The sequence below is a fragment of the Cynoglossus semilaevis genome, chromosome Z (assembly GCF_000523025.1).
Source record: "Cynoglossus semilaevis isolate Cse_v1.0 chromosome Z, Cse_v1.0, whole genome shotgun sequence".
In the NCBI taxonomy this organism is placed as follows: Eukaryota; Metazoa; Chordata; class Actinopteri; order Pleuronectiformes; family Cynoglossidae; genus Cynoglossus; species Cynoglossus semilaevis.
Genome location: NC_024328.1, coordinates 7,892,125 through 7,914,005, shown reverse-complemented (window position 1 = coordinate 7,914,005; position 21,881 = coordinate 7,892,125). Strand labels below are relative to the sequence as shown.

The 21,881-nt window shown below is 38.3% G+C and overlaps 3 protein-coding genes across 6 annotated transcripts; 1 reads left to right on the top strand and 2 right to left on the bottom strand.

Annotated features, from left to right (window-relative positions):
* Window positions 1–1,035: 1,035 nt before the first annotated feature.
* LOC103397610 (cyclin-G2) lies at window positions 1,036–6,049 on the bottom strand. Of its 2 annotated transcripts, XM_025053350.1 has the most exons (8): window positions 5,903–6,049; window positions 5,246–5,369; window positions 4,996–5,133; window positions 4,554–4,804; window positions 4,344–4,422; window positions 4,161–4,259; window positions 3,260–3,462; window positions 1,036–2,118 (listed from the first exon to the last, which is right to left on the bottom strand). In XM_025053350.1, the coding sequence occupies exons 2-8, from the start codon at window positions 5,366–5,368 to the stop codon at window positions 2,007–2,009; spliced, it is 1,005 nt and encodes a 334-aa protein (XP_024909118.1). In that variant the 5' UTR covers window position 5,369; window positions 5,903–6,049; the 3' UTR covers window positions 1,036–2,006. The 2 variants fall into 2 exon arrangements, with proteins under 2 accessions (XP_024909118.1, XP_008334155.1); XM_008335933.3 differs by lacking the exon at window positions 5,903–6,049 and having other exon boundaries at window positions 5,246–5,495.
* Window positions 6,050–6,133: 84 nt separating this feature from the next.
* On the top strand, window positions 6,134–15,268 carry LOC103397611 (coiled-coil domain-containing protein 158). 2 transcript variants are annotated; one of them, XM_025053348.1, is made up of 21 exons: window positions 6,134–6,511; window positions 6,625–6,682; window positions 6,989–7,137; window positions 7,297–7,337; window positions 7,425–7,534; window positions 7,611–7,887; window positions 8,146–8,198; window positions 8,499–8,609; window positions 8,719–8,800; window positions 9,500–9,715; window positions 9,787–9,981; window positions 10,103–10,271; window positions 11,205–11,357; window positions 11,532–11,644; window positions 12,519–12,677; window positions 13,146–13,238; window positions 13,366–13,488; window positions 13,766–13,917; window positions 14,266–14,327; window positions 14,504–14,642; window positions 15,134–15,268. In XM_025053348.1, the coding sequence occupies exons 1-20, from the start codon at window positions 6,427–6,429 to the stop codon at window positions 14,602–14,604; spliced, it is 2,502 nt and encodes an 833-aa protein (XP_024909116.1). In that variant the 5' UTR covers window positions 6,134–6,426; the 3' UTR covers window positions 14,605–14,642; window positions 15,134–15,268. The 2 variants fall into 2 exon arrangements, with proteins under 2 accessions (XP_024909116.1, XP_024909117.1); XM_025053349.1 differs by lacking the exon at window positions 15,134–15,268 and having other exon boundaries at window positions 6,135–6,511; window positions 7,297–7,391; window positions 7,485–7,534; window positions 14,504–14,643.
* Window positions 15,269–15,493: 225 nt separating this feature from the next.
* Window positions 15,494–20,183, bottom strand: fam47e (family with sequence similarity 47 member E). Of its 2 annotated transcripts, XM_025053352.1 has the most exons (5): window positions 19,459–20,180; window positions 17,078–17,408; window positions 16,349–16,470; window positions 16,100–16,268; window positions 15,494–15,999 (listed from the first exon to the last, which is right to left on the bottom strand). In XM_025053352.1, the coding sequence occupies exons 1-5, from the start codon at window positions 19,491–19,493 to the stop codon at window positions 15,979–15,981; spliced, it is 678 nt and encodes a 225-aa protein (XP_024909120.1). In that variant the 5' UTR covers window positions 19,494–20,180; the 3' UTR covers window positions 15,494–15,978. The 2 variants fall into 2 exon arrangements, with proteins under 2 accessions (XP_024909120.1, XP_024909119.1); XM_025053351.1 differs by lacking the exon at window positions 15,494–15,999 and having other exon boundaries at window positions 16,008–16,268; window positions 19,459–20,183.
* Window positions 20,184–21,881: the final 1,698 nt, after the last annotated feature.

The following is a 21,881-nucleotide window of genomic DNA, read 5'->3' as shown; positions in this document are numbered from 1 at the left end:
CTTATTTGTTACCGGGTCGCAGGGGCAGCAGTCTCTATGACCACCACCCAAATCACACTGCACCGTAACAACCCTCCCCCAAACCTTCCTTCAGGTGGTGAGTCCACTGGAAGCCAACCTCCCTAACTGGGATTTGATCTTGCCCAGGAGGTGAACCCTGGGGTTCCACACCAATGACAGAGACATTGCCTCTGGGCCAAACCGCCACACTAAACTTTTCCAAATTATATAATTTATTTATTCATGTTATCATTATAAAATACTTCTGTCTTTTCCCTGCAATACCTATGTTTCCCCAATAGATGGTGTAGAAAATGATAACAGCATTTTAACCTAAAAATGAATACAAAATAACAATGGGATAAAGAATAAAAATGGGATCATCGTTTGTCGTAATGGACTAAGGCTATAGAGTCATTATTAGAAAATAAGCTGAGTATAAAGGTTAATATATGATGGGGGGAGTGATCATCATCTATGAGGTGAACTTCGCTATTGAGGCAACGTGAGGACATTCCAGAGACAACCTAAATTTTATTTTAACCATTTTATTTTATTATTTGAACGTCATTGTTAATCTGACCACTGCTCAAATTTTTATCCTTTTATCCTTTTCAACAGCCATCCCATAACTACACTCAGGAAATGAGTCAGTGAATAAGCTTTTGTGTGATCTTATGGCTCTCTGCTGTGCGGGAATCAATTACTTTAATGTCCAGAGCACCTGGCCACTGCTGAGGGTGGAGAGTGCACGGCTGCTTTACTTCAGGATCCTCCTGCCTTTGTGTGAAACTGAAAAATAAATCATCAAAGTGGGTTTTCATCACTACTACAGTTTGTTCTGCATTGGTGTAAAGTGATTTTTAAATGTTGGTCCATGGGCCACGGAACAGGATAGAGCAGATACGAGTGGTTTAATGCAGTATTGTGAAGGTCTACTGTGCTCCGTCTGGGCTTTTGAGAGATTACATCTGACTCTTGTCTGGATCGCAGCTTGTCTGTTCACAGAGAAATTGCTATTTTACGCATTTATGCTAGATAAAAATATAAATGTTTATTAGGATGGATTTTTTTTCTTAGAAATTCAACTTATTCCACATAAACTCTATGTTGCAAAAATACATTTTCTTTGTTTTTGGTTTTTACAGGTTATATACATTTTTTTTTTACTTTTTAGCTTATCTTGGTAAACATGTACACACACATAAATACATGTTTTCATGCATATACAGTCAGATATGTTAACACTGAATCATCATATCATATTATGGTAGCATATACCAACGCATGTAAATGAACATATACAGAAAAGGCTATACAGTTAAAAAAAATCAGTTTTTAAACGGGACTGATGATGACACTGGTGTCTGGGATGGTTTTAACTGTGAGTCCTTGTGCTTGTAACTGTTTGTTCTGGAATGTGTGGAGACTGGACACCACAATAAAAGACAGGTTCAAATGTATTGCGCTCAAGCTGCTGAGATATTGCACGTTTCCATTTTCGCATTCGGAGACGTTTGGACATGTGGAGGAACTGACAATCAATGCAGGCACTTCATGATCACAACCTGTTATATAAGACATGACACAGGTTTGTGTGGAGTCATGTTGGTGAATATAAATCAGCTACATTTCCGCTGATGCCCTGCCTTCAACTGCTGAGCTCGTGGTCATGACGTGGGCAGATATGTCCCAGTGTGAAGTCGTGAGACTACGGCTGCTAGGCAACAGCACAACGAGTGCTAAGATTAACAGTACAGTCAGTGTAAAAAAAAAACACAACATAAAATAGTTTAGCAAGCAACCTGGAACCAAAGGCAACTTCTGGAAACAACAATTGTATTAATAACACAAAAATAAATGAATTTTTAAAAAATTGTTAGCTCGAACGCCACAGTTGAAAAAACAGCTTCAAAGTATGGCAATGCTTAGCTGGCAGTAACATATCCTGTGCAGGAGGGCAAGACTACATTTGAAGGCAACAACAAACACACACTAATGACTCATCACTTTCTGCAAATAGGGAAGATGGAGGGAAAGAAAGCTCCCTCGCCGTCACTTCCTGGTGAGCCGCAAGGACTGTCTTCTCCACTGCTCATGTCCTCACAGGAGTCCTCGCTATGAGAGAAGAAAGAACGTCAGGAGCACACTCTACTCTAGCAGCAAAGTCGCATATACATTCACAATATTTACTCAGATTGTCATTCATCCAGGCTGCCGTGCTTTCATGTTGTTTGAGGTGTGGTCTGTGATCATGTGACTACGAGCAACTTGAAGACAACAACTACTGTTTATGAGTCACTTGAGAGTCACATGAGCAGACCACTCCTCCTCTCAAACTCTCAAACCGTGGCTTTCATCACTACCCAACCAAACTGGGTCACCCTGCTAGAGGACGAGAATAACTCTTTAATACCATTTATGTTTTTTACTCACCATGCAGTGGAGGACACATAACCATCCAGAGAATACAAAGACAATGACTTATTATGGGATAGTGTAGTACTTGACTGGACTGATCTGCAGAATTCTTTTTTCGGAAGCATGTTTGTATATGGGATGGGTCTTTTAGGGTGATAACAAGAGACATGGAGAGGTTTGGATATGAGAAACAAACCTTCGGGTGTGACTGCCTCCTTATGTCTCCAGATGAAATTATCTATTTGCGCAGAGCATCCACGTACTCATCCTCATGGTGTCTTGTAGTTAAATTAGTGATTCCCAACCACTGGGCCGTGGCACATTAGTGTGCCGTGAGAAATCATTAGATGTGCCATGGAAAATTATCCAATTTCATTTAATTGCGCTGAAAACTATTATTTATTTATTTTCATATAATTTTTCTTTGCTCATCGAAGCATGAAAGGCAGAACAGTTAAATACTCTTCTGCTAGGTAGCAGCAGATAGCTATAAACACTAAAAAAAAAAAAAGATAATCAGAGCTGTTTAAGATCATTGTGTCTTTCTTCAATTCCTGCCAGTATATCTGCACTGTCTTCAACTATACAGGCCAAGATTTAAGTCAATTATCAGGTCATTTAAACTAGAAGATTATTATATTTCATTAAATATACTGTTTTTGAGTTTTGTGTTTGGTGTTGTGCCGTGGCTTAAAAAAGATTGGGAAACCTGGTTTAAAGCATCTATTTTGTTTTCCCAATTTTTTTAATTGTTTTTTCTTAGCGTTTTGTTTTTCCATCAAGTCCTGTATGTTTACTTTTTAAAAGTTGTGTAGATGGAAACATGGTGACAACTTACCTTTCACTCTCATCCCAGCCTCCCTCAGGAATGGTTGGCAGACCTGGCACACTGAAGCGATTGGCCTGGAGATTCTGTGCTGTTCTTCGGGACACGATCCAAACCAGCTTTTTATTGTCTGGTTTGTTACATTCACTCGAGTGGTACTCGCTCATGCACTTGGCAACAAATTCCTTCCAGAGAAGCAGCTCGTTGTCACTGATCTGTAAAGACAACACACGTCTGAGAGGAGCTGACCAAAATAGCCTGAAAAATGCTGTCATCAACAAATTCTTGTCCACGCATGACATGTAAATGCAGTCAGACAGGGACACAGACATTAAATAGTGTACGATGTAAACTTAAAATAACAGCTAAAACCACTGGAACCAGAAGAAAAGGAACAAAAAGATAAACTACTAATTACACTAGATCAGTGGTTCTCCAACTTTTTCTACTCTGTACCACCTGAGAAAACCTTGATCTCTCTGAGTACCACCATGATGACCAACATTAGAATATAGCAGCATAGGCCTTCACTATTAGCTTCCACCACACAGGAGAGATGTTTAGAAATGTTTAGAAAGATGTTTATGTTTAAATGTTGTATTAATTGTGCATGGTATGTTTTAGATTTATTCAGTTGAAAATGTAAATGTGAAAATGTGAATTTTCCCTGTGTACGACTAGAGAGCACTCGCGTACCAGAACCACAGTTTGAGAACCACTGCACTAAAACAGATCTCAAGTGGCAAATCTGTGTATTGCACAAATATGAAATTAAGTAATTCTAAAACAATGTAACAACAAAACTTACCAATTTTCTATTTGTTCAACAAAACCAAAAAGCAAAGTCTAACATTTATCATTCAACCTCACACTTATCTCCTGCTTATTTTTATTTGCAAAGGCCTCTACCTACCTTGAGGTGTTTTTGAAACTGTTGAACAATCTTCAACGAGGTGACAGATTGGAGAACATCAAATTCTTGAGCAATGAGCGACAGTGCCAGCACTGATGGCTGCATAAAGAACCAACCATGGATAATCAGATGCTGTTTGAATGATGCAACAATGAAAATTTTCACCCTATAAATGAAATTTACTTTTGCTTTAGAAAATGTAAATTGGCACAAGCAAGCCTTTAACTGGGCTTCCAGTCTCCCAATGCTGGGGATCTTCTCACTGTAATATATCAAAGAAAATCCTAATGAAATATATCCCATCAAACCTTCTAAGACAGTATCTTCTCCACCAGTTCTATATCAACTGGCATCAATGCATCAATAATGACGAAAAATAGACAATAATTTCACCTTTCAACAAGCTGGTTTTGGAAGCCAGAGTAGTAGAGGTGTAGAAAGGTTAAGGCTGTCACTGCTTTGGTCTCCACACTGAGCTTCTCTGAGATGATCTTCTCCATACGACACAAATCTGACACTGTAAACCGGCTTTGACTGATGCGTATGAGTTCTTGGGTTGGCGAGACATTGCTCTCTTCCTCGATCATTTTGGAAGCCATGTGAAGACAGCACACTCCAATACAGGGCAAGTGTTTGGGCTGCACCTGTCACAATAACACAATGGTGATAAGTGTGACTGCAGGTCTCGTGGCTGAAGGTCAAGACCATTGTTGCTGTCACACCCGTGATGGCAACGTGATGAAAGGCATGCACTATGTGTCTTTGAATATAAAGCAACAGAAATCAACTATTAACACTATTTTAATAATTCAAATTATTATTTTTTAATTCCTACCTTCATGATGGCAAGGAATCTATCTAACAGGTTGACAGCTTGAACAAATGTTTGGGTGCTGTAGCCAAAGAAGCTGGTCAGGCCCCACAGTTCCTCCACTCTGTGGTCTCGGCATTTTACAGACACACCGATGTGACTCTAACAACACAGAGAACTGCAGGATTAATTATTGAAAACACCAAAGGTTTCTTAAGGAAACTGCATGTATCTGCACAACCACCATAAAAGCAGAAGTAGGTCAGTGTGTTACCTTTGCGGAAGCCGACTCCATCAACTTCAGGCCGGCCTCTCTGGGAAGGAAGCTGTACTCTTGAGCACAACATGACTTCAGCTCCTTCAGAAGTAGGCTGTCAACAGCTTGACGGTCCCTCATCCTGAAAGACAACATATTCCTCAGCTTCATGGCATAATCTGCAACAACTGCTACCCCTCATAAGGACAAGGGCTGAAAAGTCTGGCAAAGCCCACCCACTTGGTGTCAGGTATCAATGGAATGATGCCACCCCACCCCCTTAACAAAACCCACTCCCTGACTGTAGACAAAAACAAACGTATGTGTTTGTTGATATGAATGCATTATTTTTGGGAACACATATTTAAATAAACATATTTATTTAAAATGTTCTACAGGAATATGCCATTTGACAACATTGTTACTGCTTAGTAGACGTACAGAGGATGTAGAGGGTAGGTCAAAAAGTAGGTCAAATAGTCAATCATAAGAGACAAAATATATGATACACATTCAAATACTACAATTGTTTCCTTTATTCTTTAATTTAAAAAAATCATAGAAACACTTAATTAAATGTTACACTAAAAGGTATTCCCAAAACACAACAACAACAACAAATTCACATATTCACATTCACAAGCCCATACATAACATGTTTTCGTTTCGTCTTACCTTGCCTAAGGGCCGCCGAGCTGCTGCAAAATCAAATGGTACTTGTTACTTCTTCATATCTCAATTAGACTAAGGATTTTTGAGAGAAATCTTTAAAAAATTCAAAGGATTCAACAGCTGAAAAAGAGGGTGCGCCCTGGACATACAAACGTACTCCATTACCCAGCACCACCCGCGCTGGACACGTTCTTATGACGTATCTTCGTCGCAGGACAAAATAAACATTTCGGCGCTAACTTGATTTTACGCCGGTGGAAAATAAGTATTGCTCCAGGAAGTTAATCAAATTGACAACTATAGTCAACAGTAGAGTTATGATATGTCAAAATTGCTGGTATTAACTTCAGAAAACACAATATTTGCAGTTAGTTTCAGTTGTTTCCATGGCGACATTTTACGTTTAATGGAAACGACTCTGCACTGCTGTGTTGTGTTGTTTTAAGGAGTTGCCTAATGTTTACTTCATAAAAAGCTTCAGTATTCGAGTAAATACAGATCACGGACTTTCGGGCCTTTTTACTAAAATGGCAGGGACGTTTGACTCTTCCGTTTTGGAAGAATCACTGCACAATAATGACGAACCAATGCGAGAAACAGGTCGAAAAAGTGGTACGTAGGTTAACTCAGCCTTCGGTTAATACCTCTGTTACTTTACTATTATACTAACTTAGGTTAATAAGAATATTTTGTTTTGTCCACAAATCATGTAATTAATTTTACAGAGGTTCACGAGGACTCCATTGTGTTGAGATTGCACAGAATGACACCGGATGAACTAAGGTAATCGTGTTCTCATCTTATAATGAATAAACACTCTCTTTTAAGGAACTGCCACGCGTAACAAACATTTATTTAAACCCTTACAGTGTTTCATGTAGTGACAGATGACTACAGGCACTAACATAAAAAAAAACTGTCATTTGATTTTTCATTGAATGTCACTGATTTAATGAAATAAGATCTACAAGAAATTCCCTGCCTATAAAAATTCGATTAATCTTCAGATATATGTTAATCACTCCTCTACACTGTACATATTTAATACCAAAGAAACGTTAAAAATGTTCCTTGCAAACTTTTTGGCAGTGAGGAACTCAACAGGCGAATCAGGGAAACTCAGAAGCTCCAAGAAGAAGTAGAAAATGCAACTAAAGTCACCTTGGAGAGGTTTGGCTGCAAATATAGTATCAACAACTCACCTGGACCAAGCAGCCTCAACTACACATTTAATGCCTGTGAGTACAAGTGTTGTCCTCCAATTGTATTTTAATTGTATAACAGGCTACACATAGATAAACACATACAAATGTTGTCAAATAGTTTTGAAAAACTCAATCTACAGTGTTGACAAAATGTTTGTTTTATACTTTTGCGGGAATCTTTCCTTCACACAGTGACTCAACCTCAGGACTACAGCCTGGACTCTCCTGAAAAGGTAGTGTCGCAGAAGGCAGTAGAAAACAGTGTCCCCCATTTGCTTAAACCACAGGTAATACCATCTGAAATATGTTCATTTAAACAGACACAAAATATGCCAGAAAAAGAGCCATTCAGTTTTGACAGTGCCATTGTGAACCTACAGAGCAAGCTTCATCAAGTTCAAATGGAGAATGTGGTCTTATCTGACCTGAGGTAAACTTCTGAGAAGATTCTAATTCAGAAATAGAGTTGTGTGTTTGTATTTAACCCCTTGATTGTAATTTTGCAGATTAAATGATTCTAGGGAACACGTTGATCAGATGGAACAGATGCTTTGCATGTTAGAAGAGCTACAGAAAATCAAAAGAGCCACAGACGACAAGCTGCAGGAGAGAGAGGATGAGACACTGACACTTGGCATGAAAGTAAACACACTGGAAGAGATGATGAAGGAAATGTACTCTGCATTGTTGTCCCACAAGATTCAAAGTAGAAACAGTGATAAAGGCAGTCTTTCAGGACAACCGACTTCTGCTGATCTCAACAGTGAGACAGACAGGATGCAGGTGAAAATCCTTATGGTTTATATGAGACATTGTTTGCGGTCATGTCAGTGTACGTCTGCACTGATATATTTGTTCTATCTATCCATCCATCTAACTGTCTGTCTGTCTGTCTATCTATTTATCGATCTATCTATATATCTGTCTATCTATTTGTCTCTCTATCTATCTGTCTATCTGTCTATCTATATCTGTCTATCTGTCTATCTATCTATTTGTCTATCTATCTATCTATCTATCCATCTATCTATATTATAACAGACAGCGAATCATATGGATATTTATGGGGACAGTGCAAAGGAACAGAATCATAGGTAAGACATTTATTTTATTAAATTATTTTAAAAAATTAAATTAAGTTACATTTTGTGATTTAATGGTTTTTGTTGCATTGTATGAAACTGCTGTATAAACACACAAAGTTTCTGACATTTAGTCAAATAATACAAAGACTGTTTTTTCCCACAAAATGACTGACAAATTGTAAATTTGTATTATTTTCATATTGTGCAATGTAACTATCATGATATTTTTAAGTATTTGATTTTTAAAAATATTTTACTTACCATTATTAGCTTCAGTAGTGTTTTAAGAATTTTAATTTGCTGTTTTAGGATGAGAGAAATGATTACAGATCTCTGCCAGGAGATGGCACTGTTGTCTGATAAACTGAGTTCATCAAATCAAAGTAGCTTCACCTTGAGTCACAAATTGGAGATTCTCCGGTAGGTTTTGTTTCCGAACGCATTGTTTATTAAAAAGGACAAATGTGATATACCTAATACATCCGTTTTATTAAAATAATTATATATTTTTTAAAAATCTTGCACACAGGAAACTTGCTGAAAGGCAGACGTCACTGCACCAGTGTCAGATCAATGACCTTGAGTCAACTCTTTCCGACTATAAAGATAAGGTAAAGATAATGTTATCATAGTATAAGGCGTGTTAATATACCATGAGACTTTTTTTTTTACATATTAATAATTATGTGTTCACTGAAGATGAATAAGTGATTGGTTTTATCTACAACTAGTAGATCTACATCAAGTGTAGGTAAAGGAAAATGAATGTGAATAAAACAAACAAAAATAAAAGTTTATTTTTTGTCTTTTTATATGTCTCTTATTTGGAGGAAAAGCCTTTTGAGGTTCAGTCTCAGGTGCTGGAAGTTCAAACTGAGAGGGAAAGTTTGTTGCCACAGTTTGAGGAGCTTCAGTCCCAACTGAACAAACTAAAGGTCTGGAGAATACATAAAAAAGACATGACATATTGGTTGGCAATCAGTGGTATTATGTGTATCTTGTTGTCATAACTGGAGCTGTCTCATATAATTTAAAGTCTCTCTCTTTGGGTCTTAATGCTCCCCGCCAACCAACACGAATAACCTTCCTCTGTGAAGGTAATAAAGACACAGAAACCACGTGAGCAGCTCCAGTTCTATGTTTACCTGTAAACACATGGGACAAAGTGAAACAGACCTGAGGGCTGGACTTAAAAACAGGACAATGATGAGTCAGTCAGAATAACACTAGAGTAACTGTTATAATAGAAAATAACTCGCTGTTAAATGTTTGATTTGTTGCGTCCTTAAAGAATTTATTTTGCGCCTCAGGGATGCAGTGAGCAGCAGCAGCATGAATTCCAGGTGGAGGCCAAGGTTTTGAGAGGACGCTTGGAGGAGGCTAGAAATAAACTTCACCGGGCTGAAGAGGAGAAAAGTTGCTTACAGGCTCTGCTGAACGAAAGAACCCATGATGGAAGTAGGACTCAGAAACTACTGCATGGGAAAGAGAAGGAACTGGAGCTCAAGCACCAAGAAGCTCGGCAAGTACGGAATCATGAAATAGGAATTGAACTGGTGTTCTTCTGAAAAAATGCTAAACATAATTTTTTTCCTAGCATCGTTCTCAGTTCCACACTCTACAAGTAGAGGCAGAGATGCTCAGGTTGAAGCTGGATGACAGAGAGAAGCAGATTGACTGTCAGAAGCTGCAGATAGAGATCAGCAGCCAGATGACAATGCAGCAGAGTCACACCATTGACCACCTCCAGCAGGACCGCAACATTTTCATCAAACAGCTGGAGCAGCTTAAGGTTGATAAATCATTTCTGTTGTCAACACAGTGCCACCTGTTGTTTCCTCCACATCACACTCACGTCTTCACGTCACTGCCTGCTTTATGCTTATTCTTCAATTTTTGTCAATGTTGATCAGGCCGAGCTGGACCAGCACAAGTCAGATCTGGCTGCTTCAGAACACGAGAAGAAGCTACTGCAGATGTGCGTGTCTGGGCATAACCAACGTGTCCAGGAAGAATCAGGGGAGAAACAGCAGCTCACCACACAACTGGAAGTCCAGCGGATACGATACATGACCCTCAGCAGTGAGTTCAGCTGTGGATTACAGCGTTATGAAGATTCAATATCAACTATATTACCAAGTCAAAAATAAGCAGTGTTTTCTCATTAAATTGATAACGATGTGTGTATATATATATATATATATATATATATGTGTGTAAAAAGATTTATATAGATGTAAAAAGTTTATTGCGCAATTACCAACTGGAAGTGTGTGCAATAAAATGCAATGAAGGCATTACATCATTGAGTCTTGCGTAACTGGGACCAATAACTAAACAGAATTTAAGTCTAATAATGATTTGGAAAGCGGAAAAGTCGGACAGTGGTGATGACGCACACAGAGATAATTTCCTGTAACTTTGTGTTGAACCTTGGTGTCTGATGAGCACGTCATGGTCACATCATGATTTACAGTCTGTTTTTAGCTGTGATAGCATCAGTTTATTACATTTCTTATCCTTAGTTTTAGAAACCAGTTTGTTTAATCTCAGTCACTTTATGTTTAATTCAATTCATGAATTTGAAAATACATCCAGACAAAACTAAAGAATTTTAGTCTAGTTATTTTAGTCAGTGATCCTTTTTTATTTATTAAAGATATAACAGCTCTTTCTTTGCATTTTAGAAGTTTAGGATATTATAAAATAGTCCTATATTTTAATTTAGCAACACCAGTTGAGATTTTTATTGATTCTGAACAGCAGATAAGTGAATCCAGCTGCTCTCAGTCCCAGCCCATGACCCTTTCTGGTTAAAGAGCCAGTTCACTTCTCACAGTTCTTGGCCAAATCAAATGATCTTCTTGTCCTGCTGTGTTAGAAAAACAAAGAGACTTGTTCAGTATGTTTACTCTGTCAACCAAGCCCTTCCATTGCTGCTCATGGTTAGTTATGTTTCGAAGTGTGTGTTTCCCTGTGGATGTGATGCATGTGTTTGTGTGGGCATCGTTTCAGAGGAGCTCGAGGAGCTGCAACGACTCCACAGCTGTAAGGAGGCAGAGCAGGAGGGTGTGGTGCTGAGGCTTCAGGAGCAGCTGAGGAGCACCTGTGAGGAGCTGGACAAGGTCAGGAGCACACTGAGGACTCTAGAAGGAGCTGATGGATGCGGTGAGATCTGCCTCAATATACAAACCCACGTACAGCATAGGACATTATGCAATTAAGTTTTTATTTTCTATAAAAATCAGATGACCCCACTATAACCTTTGAATACAAACAAGGTTGTCTGTATTTTTTTTACCATTTCTGGTTTATGCTCTGCTTGGTCTGTCGCCTCCTCAGGCCTCCAAGTGGCCATGGACATGCAGAAGGAGGTCACTGCCAGAAGAGAGCAAGCCGACTCCCTGCAGAGTAAAATTCAACATCTGGAAGAGACAGTGAAGGAGCTGCAGCAGGTTTAAAACCATCTATACTTTACTTTTTATGTTGTTTATTTTTTTTCTTTAATCTAAAATTTATCTTCTTCTTTTCCATTCAGCTTTGTCCCTTTTTTTTCAGGGTTTGCCACAGCGAATCATTGATTTCCATCTCTCCCTGTTCTCTGTATCTTCTACTCTGACTCCAACTATCTACCTCCCTCACTGCATCCATATCTCCTCTTTGGTCTTCCTCTTTGTCTCCTACCTGGGAGCTCAATCTCTAACATTCTTCTACCAATGTATCCACTGTCCCTCCTCTGCACATCCAAACCATCTCAATCTGGCTTCTCTAGCTTTTTCTCCAAACCTTCCTGTCTGTGTTGTCCCTCTAATGACTTCATTCCTTTGATCAAAATTATAAGGTGTTGTAAAAACATTTTATTTTACAATTTACTATCAAAGTCTTCAGAGGTCATTTTGTTGCTAAGAATCAGTGTCACTACCATGTTGTATAAAAGTATATGAACCATAACCCTGGCTCAATTACAAACTCTCAAAATTAAAGTGTTAATTGCCGGTGACATTAATCACATTACATGTTTTATGTATGTAATGAATATGTAGAATTACACACACACAGTATACAATAATTCAGCATCCATCCACTCATTGTGGCTCTAACCAGAGTTGGTACACAGGATGTTATTTGCACACACTGTGAAAAAAGGTTTTAATTTCACTAAAGAACCTGGAGCTAACAAACAAGGAATTGGAAAGAAAACTTCAGTGGATGTTTATTTGATGATAACAAATTTCACTATCAATATTTTTTATAAAAAAGGTATTGATATTTTATTAAGCATGTTTATTTGACATGTTTAACTGCGGGCTGTTTCAACTCCTTATCCAGGAGGAACATAACCAGAGTCTGCAGCAGCAGCTTCAGCATCAGGAGCTCACTCTTGCCAGGGAGGAGAAGAAACATCTGAAGCAGGAGCTGCAGCTCCTTCGCTCTAAAGACCAGAAACTGCTGGACCAAATCAATAACCTGGGGTCCTTCCTTCACAGGGTAACTCCAAGCTATCGCCACCCACGTCATAATTACAGACCTAACCACTCACACAGTGCCAGATCACAGTGGCACACAAAAGTGTTTTTTTGTTTTAATCATCTGGCCAATATTAAAGTACTTTCCCTGTGGGGTCGACTCGCCCTCAAGGCTTAAGTACTCCTTCATAATTAACTTTAGTGTCTCCACAGGCAATGTTCCCTTCTAGCCTCCGGTCGTACTTCTATTTCCTAATGTGTAATAGAAATCTAAGATAGAAAGAAAGAAAATACTAATAACTCAAATACCAACGGAACTTACGTGTATATATTGAGTTCTTCTCCAAAGTTTACTTTCTTAAGTGGTACATCCTTCAGGAAAATAACAACCAGAGATGCCAGATTAAAAAAAAAATATTTCAGCTCCATTTGTTTTCTCTGTCTCCTTCACTGAAACATTTCCTTGATGCAAACTCTTTCCTTGCTCCAGTTGTCAGAAAGCTTTGCAGGCTGTCAGGATTTCATCCAGCTGCAGGAGCAGGATTTTTATCACCTGAAACTCCAACATGCCCTGGATCTGAAGGTGAAGCTTTAATGCGTGCTGTCTTTTTGTCTCTGTAAATAATGTATCCTCCCCGTACATATGGTGTAAACATTTACATTTTCAATGACAGATCATAAAACTCTTTTTTTTTCTCTCTATGTTGAAGGAACTTCAAGGTCAGACTCTGTACACTGCTGTGACAGTTCTTCCAACAGACCAGGATTCCCCGAATCCAGCAGTATTCAGCACTCCACCCTCAGCACAGCGGGCCTCCACCACGTGGATGAAGGTGCAGTAATAAACTCTATACATGATGCCTATCTCCTAGGGTTCCGGCCCATCAGTGCATCTGTGAAGTGTTGTTTATTTGGCTGTTAAGACACCAGCTCAGCACATCTGCCTTATTAATCAGAAACACTCCCTGACTCACATTCCTGAGCTGACGGGGGAAAACAGAAAGAGAAAAGAATCAAGCTATTTTTTTAGTTATTGTTAAAAAAAATTTCAAAAAATGTTATTGCTGTCCTCATCAGCCCATCTACTGCAATGACAGTGTATTTTCTTAGGTGGGCCACACACAGGAGCTCAGGTCTCTGGTCAAGGAGCTACAGGGAGCGATTTCAGAAAACCACAGACCACACACAGACAACAGCGCTGCTGCCAGCAGACTTTACAGGAGGAGGTCTGCACCGCCAGAGAAAACGCACAGGACCACATTGTACGTCTGGCTCTGTTCTTACACACTGAGGATTAACTTTTGTTCTAAGTCCAGCTCTGATCAGGTCTGAAAATCATGTGATGCCTTTAAGTGAGCAGGGAGTCAGTGAAAGGAAACAACATGTGCTGTGGTGTGAGTGCTTCCCTCAACCACACCCTGATTCACTGCAGCGTGTCACGGAGGGAAACGGTGACCTCTCACTGTCACTCCGATGAGTGATGTTGACTCTTAAGAACATGTGGCCTTATGTCACGAACTTGACTTTTAACCCTCTCATGCAACATGCACAGTTTTGCAAATGCAGCCGACCGCCTAATGTGTGTCTGTTTGTACCTGTGCTGTGTACAGTAAACCGCTGAAGAACGCTGAGCTTAAAGGAAAAACAGTTCCCAAGAAACCAGTCGGTGACGGTGAGTTTACAACAGTGTCTTTCCACAGAAAGACAAAACAATGCTGTTTTCTTCAACACTTTTGTGACTGTCAGAACAGGAAATTGAACGTGGAGTGTTTTAATACATAAAACCAGACATGATTTATCAAATGTAATTATTCCATTCTCTAATAGAACTTTAATTTTTTTTTTTAGGGTGCACTGAGTCCAGTCCTGGGACATCCTTCCTGGAGTACCTCTCACTGGGCCGCAGGTCACCTGTCCACTCTCTGCTGACATCAGACCCAAACAGCTGACACTGACATGTGACCCCGGGGAGACAGTAGATAATGTGGTAGGTTTTAAACTCAAGGTCTGACACATAACCATGAACACACAGATTCAGGTTCAAGGCACATTTGCACTACATTAGATTTGTTTTAAAAAAAAAATCCAAGACCAATATTAGTGAAGAGCAATCTGGACCAGATCCACACAAGAGGTCAATGACAAACAGCTGATTAAAACTTAGATTGGACTGGGCTTGTAACTGGAGGAGTGCCAGTTTAAATCCCTGCCTCGCCAGGACTGTGGTGTGTTGAGCAATGGTCCCAAAAAAACCCCAAAACCTCTGCTGTCACCTGAGCAGCAAAGTGTCGGCCAATGGAATAAAATACAGAGAATAAAAGTCGTTGTGTTTAAGGTTGTCTATGTCTGTATAAATATATATGTGTGTATATATACAGTATGTGTATGTTTGTGTGTGTATATTTATATATACATATATATTGAGATTTCTGAGTATTATAAATTGAGTTAATTACTAAATTGTTTTGTTTGTTACAGGAGAACGACCAAATAAAGTTGGATGTGAAAAAATGTATAGAAAAAAAAGAATGACTTTAATAATTCATGTAAATGATTGAACTGTGGTAATAAAATATTCCATATGATGGAAATAAGTTGGAGTTGGAGTCAGAGTAGGAGATGCAGAGAACAGGGAGAGATGGAAATCAATGATTTGCTGTGGCAACCCCTGAAAAAAAAAAGGGACAAAGCCGAAAGAAAAAAAGAAGATATGATGGAAATAAGTGACTCTTATACCTTCAATTTTAAAAAGATTGACCCAGAGGGCTCCATAGTCTAAAAGTTACTGTTTGTAGTGTGGCAGATCATTAAACATATATATATATATATATATAATTTTTTTATATCATTTTATCAGAAACATCCTTACCTTATCTGATACAACCAAATCCTCAGAAAGTTCTCATCAGGACTTAAACTAAATGAACCAGTTACACATGAACTCTAAATCAATGTGGCAAAACTCAACAGAATTTTTTTTTTCTTTGTGTGGTCTGGGACCAGTTCCTGTATTCAACTGCTGTGTATACATGGACTAAGTGCAGTGCTATTTCCTGTGTTTAAGTTTGTCTCTGGACTAACAACATGTCATGTGTTTGTTTGTTGGTTCCCCTGGTTATTGTCTGGTTATATTCTGTTTCTGATGTGGCACTTAGTGTGTGTGTGTTTGTGTGTGTGTCAGCTATTTTCTTATTAGTATTAAACAAAGAGGAATTGATTTTTTTTTTTAACTTGAGAGGGAGAGTGTCTCTCACGTGAATAGGAAATGTGGCGATGAAGGCTGTTCTAGGACACTAGTGTGAAGCTGTCCCCATGAGTCTTATTCAGTCACACCTGTCTTCACTCTGTGGGAGTCAAACATCAGTGTTTCATAACATTGTTTCATCATTTTCTTTGTTTCTTTCTGAACATCAAGGAATTTAAAGCCAGGAAACTTTCTCTTACCTGAGGTACAAACCATTTTTTGAAAACATTAGTCAGCACTTCCATGTCCTCGTGGCCGTTCAGAGTCACCTGTGCTTTAACTTTGACCATGCAACTTTTTTTGATGCAGCCCTTGTTCATTTGTAGAACATGAGGGTTTCTGGGACTTGGATGTCGGGTGTCAGACGTGCTGTAAAATGATGCAGATGTGTGATGAAGTAATGCTGCAGAGAAAGTCTTTTTTGTGTGTTTTTATTATCATTTACTTGCATTTTTGGCTGTGTACAGTTTTCCTTGTCGACCTCCTCTTCATGCTCTACCTCAGCGGCAGGAAGTGAGGACATGTTTACTATCAGATCGGGGTCCAAAACAGATGCCACCCTCAGAAATAACTAGAGAGGAAATATGAGGTCATTTGAAAATGTTTATGACAAAAGTTACGTTACACATACATACATACATACATACATGAACATAAACAACCTTTATACAAGGTGATGTCTTGAATATGAGTATAGTCGACTGGGTTTCAGGTTCAAGTCACTCAAGAAAAGTTTAGGTAGATTCCAAGTTCAATCCCTAAGGTTTCAAGAGTCCACATGGAGTCGACATGATGTGACGGCTGAACTCATCCTCTGTGAAATAGCAGATTTACCTGCTTCTGTTGAATACCTAAAAAATTTGAAGAAATACTCCTTTCCCATAAAATCTGATTTTAACGTGAGTGCGGATTTACTGCAATTCAGCTTCAGTAGTTGTAGTTGCAAAGATCAGGTGTGTGTCAGCAGTAGTATGTCTATATGTCATCTATATGTAGACACGTGTATATATGTATATGTATATATGTACTGTATATATACGCATGTCTATATATGAATGTATATCTGTGTATATAAACTGTATATATATATATATATATACACACACACACTTTCCTGCAGCAATTCTACCAGGACTTTCTTCATTAACACCCCCCTCCACACACTCACACACTCACACCTCTGAAGTCATGTGATCCTTATAATGAGGGAACGTAGATAAAGGATGTTTTCTGAGTTCTTCCTCCACTGCGGTCACATGATCTCTTTGACGCTCGTGCTTGGAGGCGCAGGTGTGACCTTTGTTGACCTTGTTTCCAGGCTTTTTAGGAGAGATGTAGTTTGGACTTAAACCTTTTGAAAAGACTGGTGCGACTCCACTCTGAGTCACAGAGAACACTGACGCTGAGCTGAGGTTACCCAGGCTCACATCTGACCAAGTCTGACCACTGAACACTGTCCAAGTATTTGTAGATGTTTTCAAACACTTGGTCTGCAGTCTCTCTTTGTACCTGTTATGTAAATGAGAGATTGTTCGGTCAGTGATGTAATCATGACATGAGCTGTATCACGATAAAAACATTAAGGAGCAGCATCTGTATAAAATAATATTTATATTTAAAAAATTAACAAAAGGTCACTGGTTGCGTGTTGAAGTTATTGGTAAATGCACGGAAAAACAACTACTACATCTCAGATATTTGAGTTCTTGGTATAATTCTGAATTTCGAGGCCTACTTTGGAGTTACCTTGAGTTACTCTTCCAGTACGTGTGATGTGATAAAAGATGACTTTGTGCTGAACTGTCAGATCAATTACTTGACTTACTGCGGAAATCTTTAAGTTCTAGTCGTCTTTGTTGCTTTGATTCTTAAAAAGACGGACATTTTTGTCATTACAATAATATTAATACCAATGACCAAAGCAGAATGACCCACAGAAACAGGAACTTTCTCACAAATGACACATCAGATTATCGGCACCCTCACACTTTGATGAATATTTTATCTTAATACCATCAGGAATGTGTCTTAGATCTCCTTTGTGTAAATAAAATCTAATGGACCCTTCAAAACCGTGTACAACAACTGTAGTATGTGAAAAAAAAAAAGTAGGTCAAAAACTTTTCATCAGTTCTTAGGAAATTCCACAAAGCTCCCACAGTCCCTCACTCACCATCATTGGATGTCACTGGTTTATTAAACAAAACTGTTTTTGGTTTGTTTTTTTTCATTATCCAGAACAAAACGATCATTCAGTAATAACACATTTCACATTTAAACATGTATAATCCTTAACAAATGTTATGATGTTACACAAATAGTCAACAATGAAGTCCACTACGTACTTTGTCATGTACTTCACTGCACTGCACTTTACTGTACTATACTGTACGGTACCATTCGTCTATTTGCTCACATGCTTATACAGTAAATCGTGGGTTAAGCATCTTGCCCAAGAACACAGAGTAGATGATTGGACCTGGAGTCAAACCTCTAACCCAGGGGTGCCCGACAAGGGATCTACCAGTTGATCTCAAAGGGAGTGCTGGTAGATCCTGAGCAATTACATTTAAAGAAACAAATAGATTGAATTCTATTTTAAGATGCGAATTACTAGGGCTAAAGTAAGGAGCATGGAAGTATTGAGTCAGACAGTACTGTGCCATAGAACTACAGCCATTTAATCAAAGTAGTAAATATATATTTATAGTTTTCAATGTAGGTAGATCACTTTACCTCGGTCATTTGAAAGGAGCTCCCAAGCCGAAAAAGTGTGGACGCCCCTGGTCTAACCTTTAGGTCTAAAGTTGACTCACTGTACCCACTAACTCACTGTTTGTTTGAGTCAATTTTTAAACCAGTAATAGTGAAAGTAGACAATTTCAACTGATTAATTAAAAAAAATATAATACATACACCACTTTAGTAAAAATCAAATCTTTTTTTTCTCTCCCCTTCAGTGTTAATGTAATGTGTTTGACTAAACTCGAGGCAGACTGCTTTCATGGCCCCCTGTGTTTGTTGACATTCACGTCTACATACTGTGTCTATGTGCAACAGCACGGTGACCATTTTTAACAGCAGTCTGCGTTCCTACTGTGATGTAATGTGTTTATTTCTGCCTCTCTCCCCAGAGTCTTCTGACTTATATCAACCTTAAGGTTGCACACACAGTCAATGTAGAAACGGTATCATTTACTTTAATGTTTTAAAGCTGCAGCTGCTGCATTAGGACATGAAGTCATTGAATCCCAAAATTATATTTATAATGAGTTATAAGTATAATATGAGTTATATATGTTATTTAATAAAATATAAAATTAATATTTCTATATTATTTTACATATATAAATTAATTACATATAAATATATTATATCATAATATATTATTATATAAAATATATATTACATATAAATGTTAATAGTTTAAATTAATTAATTGTTTTCAAGAATTTTACTTTATTATTTTACTACTTTTTTTCTTTTCTTTAGCTATACCCAACAGCTGCTGTTAATGGGTTCATAGAGAATACGGTGTCACAAAATCCAAATGACTTACCATGGAAACTTTGGTGTGTCGTGTTTGGTGTCCATGGCTCAGAATTATTCTAATTTAAAATGTTTTACTCATCATTAGAAGACAAAAACAAACATTCCTTATCACCGCTGATTGTTCCATGTGTATGTGCATGTAGTTAAAGCAGAAACCTCTGCGTGGTTTGTTGCTGCGTACTCATGGCAACAAGGGTGTAGGAATGGGTAGATCATCAGGAGGGAGGGAGCGTTATAAAACTCTGTATTTCCTGTGTGCTATGAATAACTGAGTGGAAAGCATGTTATTTGTCAAAGAACTAACTGGACATACTGGAGGTATTTGTACTCACAGAAGTAGTGTTTTTATTATGAACGCTGATGACTCTTTGGCACATCAAATGGCAGCAGACGTCAAAAGAAATTACAGTTGATTTGTTGTACTGCATGAAACAGAAGGTTGGACATCTTACCATACCTTGTACCAGTGTTTGGTTGGCTGGATTAGAAAGCCAAAAGGGCCATAGTTTGCCCATGTCTGATTTAGGATAGACTCTACCCTTGTCTGATGACCACTGCTGCTTCTCCACCAACCTTAAAAAAAGTCTAGAAAATGTATGATAAACGAATGAAGTTTTCGAGGTCCATAAACACAACATTCACTTTGACTTTTTCCTGCCTTTTTAAATTGTAATCTTTATTTTCTTCTTGAATATATAATTTCTCACTCCGGTTCTTGACCCCTGCAAATGTTTTGCTAATGTATTGATAGACATTGTGTTTTGATAACTGTGGGACAGATAATCATCAGCAGATGGAAAGTACAGACAACTGTGTGACTTTTGTTATTCGGTGCAAAGCAACAACAACAGCACCAGTCTGTGCTAGAACACAGCCTGAGGCGAGTGAAGCTTTAGTGAGCTCAATGGATTTGAGCATTCTCATGCTGCGGCCTCTTTTTTGGAGATTCCTGATGTGATCACAGGACAGTTCTGGAACAACAGGGTAGTGGTAGGAAGGAAGGAAGAAACAGCCCTGACGACGATGTTCAGAGTCATTGCGTCATTTGTCTTCGGGTTCGTTCATGTGACTTAGTTTACCATAAAATAAATCAAGAAATCTGGTCATACATGCATCAGCCTGAGAGACGGTAACTCACGTTGTTGTGAATCCACTGACTAGAATTTTGAGTTTTTTGAACAGAAGCATTTTCGACCAATAAAACACTGAACTGTGAACTGTTCCTAGAGTTGTTTACTGAGACGTTTAGATAATGTTTAGATTAGTTTTTATTTATTTTTTTTTAAGTGTTATTCTTTGGCAGTTCAACCTCCTTCCAGTTCTATTACTGCCACCTAATGATGAAACAACCTTCATTGAAAAGGAAAAAGAGTTAAAGATACTGTGACAGTGTAACTGATCCTGGAAACTTTTCCTTCTCATTTCCGTCTCAAATGATTTTATTGTGCTAAAGGCTTATACATAGCTTATTGATTGATTGATTGGTTGATTGATAATTATGTTTGTTTGTGTTTGTGTATAGTTATGTATTAAACAGTGTATTTCTTCTAATGGTCAACTGTGTAGTACAGGTTATTGATTATACAAATCACTGAAGAGATTTGTGTAATGATGTAATCATTTCCTGTTTATAAAGAGATATAATTGATTACATGAGTCAATGACTGATATATTTGTTCTGTTTTTACACACATGTACACAATGTGCAGTATCAAATGAGTACTGAAGGTTATCAATGCCTCCTGGCACAGCAGCTTCACGTGGATATATTCGCAAATTCAATCTGCTACATATTAGAAACATTTTCCATGTTCAAGTAAACTGGACAATACTGGACACAATTAGTCTAATTCTCAGAGGAGGTGCCGTTAACTTATCTGACAATGTCTGCTGCTAAAGTTTCTAAATAAAAATAAAATACTAATCAATTGCAGAAACATGTATTAGTCTGTTATGGAGTAGTTACATCTATATCAGTGGTCCTCAACCTTTTTTGTTCCAAGGACTGGTCAGCCAGTACCACCTGTTACTACAGACCACTAATAAAGTACTGAGCATTGAAGGATCATTCAATTTCCAAAATAAAACATCTTTTTTTGTTTGTATCAGAATCTGAATGACATGGACTGGTGCTGGTCCACGGACCAGAGGTTGGGGACCCCGATCTATATAGTCTTCCATTTAAAACCAGCCCTGGTCTAATGAGACAGAAGGTTCCGGTTCTTGATGTTTCCATTTATGTTTTCATGTTGTTATTGCTGTGTTTTATTGCTCTGAGGATTTATCTGAAACACGGTGACCTCTGCAGGTCACGGACTGTTCCTTTCCTTTTCAGGAGGATTTCCTTACAATTTGTCTAGGCATCCAATGTTTTCACAGAACACCTCTGTAATTGCTCATTGTGTACAGACGGCCCTCTGAGTGGTTGGA

Bases quoted from the DNA above. Each gene is read 5' to 3' on its own strand.
- fam47e (XM_025053351.1), bottom strand. From the start codon at position 19,493: ATGGACACCAAACACGACACACCAAAGTTTCCATG. The intron at 17,409-19,458 runs GTAAGTCATTTG...TTTACATAACAG, and splicing joins GACACACCAAAGTTTCCATG to GTACAAAGAGAGACTGCAGA. The intron at 16,269-16,348 runs GCAAGTAAATGA...ATCATTTTACAG, and splicing joins AACTGTACACAGCCAAAAAT to CACGTCTGACACCCGACATC.
- LOC103397610 (XM_008335933.3), bottom strand. From the start codon at position 5,398: ATGAAGCTGAGGAATATGTTGTCTTTCAGGATGAGGGACCGTCAAGCT. The intron at 3,463-4,160 runs GTAGGTAGAGGC...TTGTCTTTACAG, and splicing joins AGTTTCAAAAACACCTCAAG to ATCAGTGACAACGAGCTGCT. The intron at 2,119-3,259 runs GTAAGTTGTCAC...CTTCTCTCATAG, and splicing joins GGCTGGGATGAGAGTGAAAG to CGAGGACTCCTGTGAGGACA.
- LOC103397611 (XM_025053348.1), top strand. From the start codon at position 6,427: ATGGCAGGGACGTTTGACTCTTCCGTTTTGGAAGAATCACTGCACAAT. The intron at 9,716-9,786 runs GTACGGAATCAT...TTTTTTTCCTAG, and splicing joins AGCACCAAGAAGCTCGGCAA to CATCGTTCTCAGTTCCACAC. The intron at 13,489-13,765 runs GTGCAGTAATAA...GTATTTTCTTAG, and splicing joins CCTCCACCACGTGGATGAAG to GTGGGCCACACACAGGAGCT.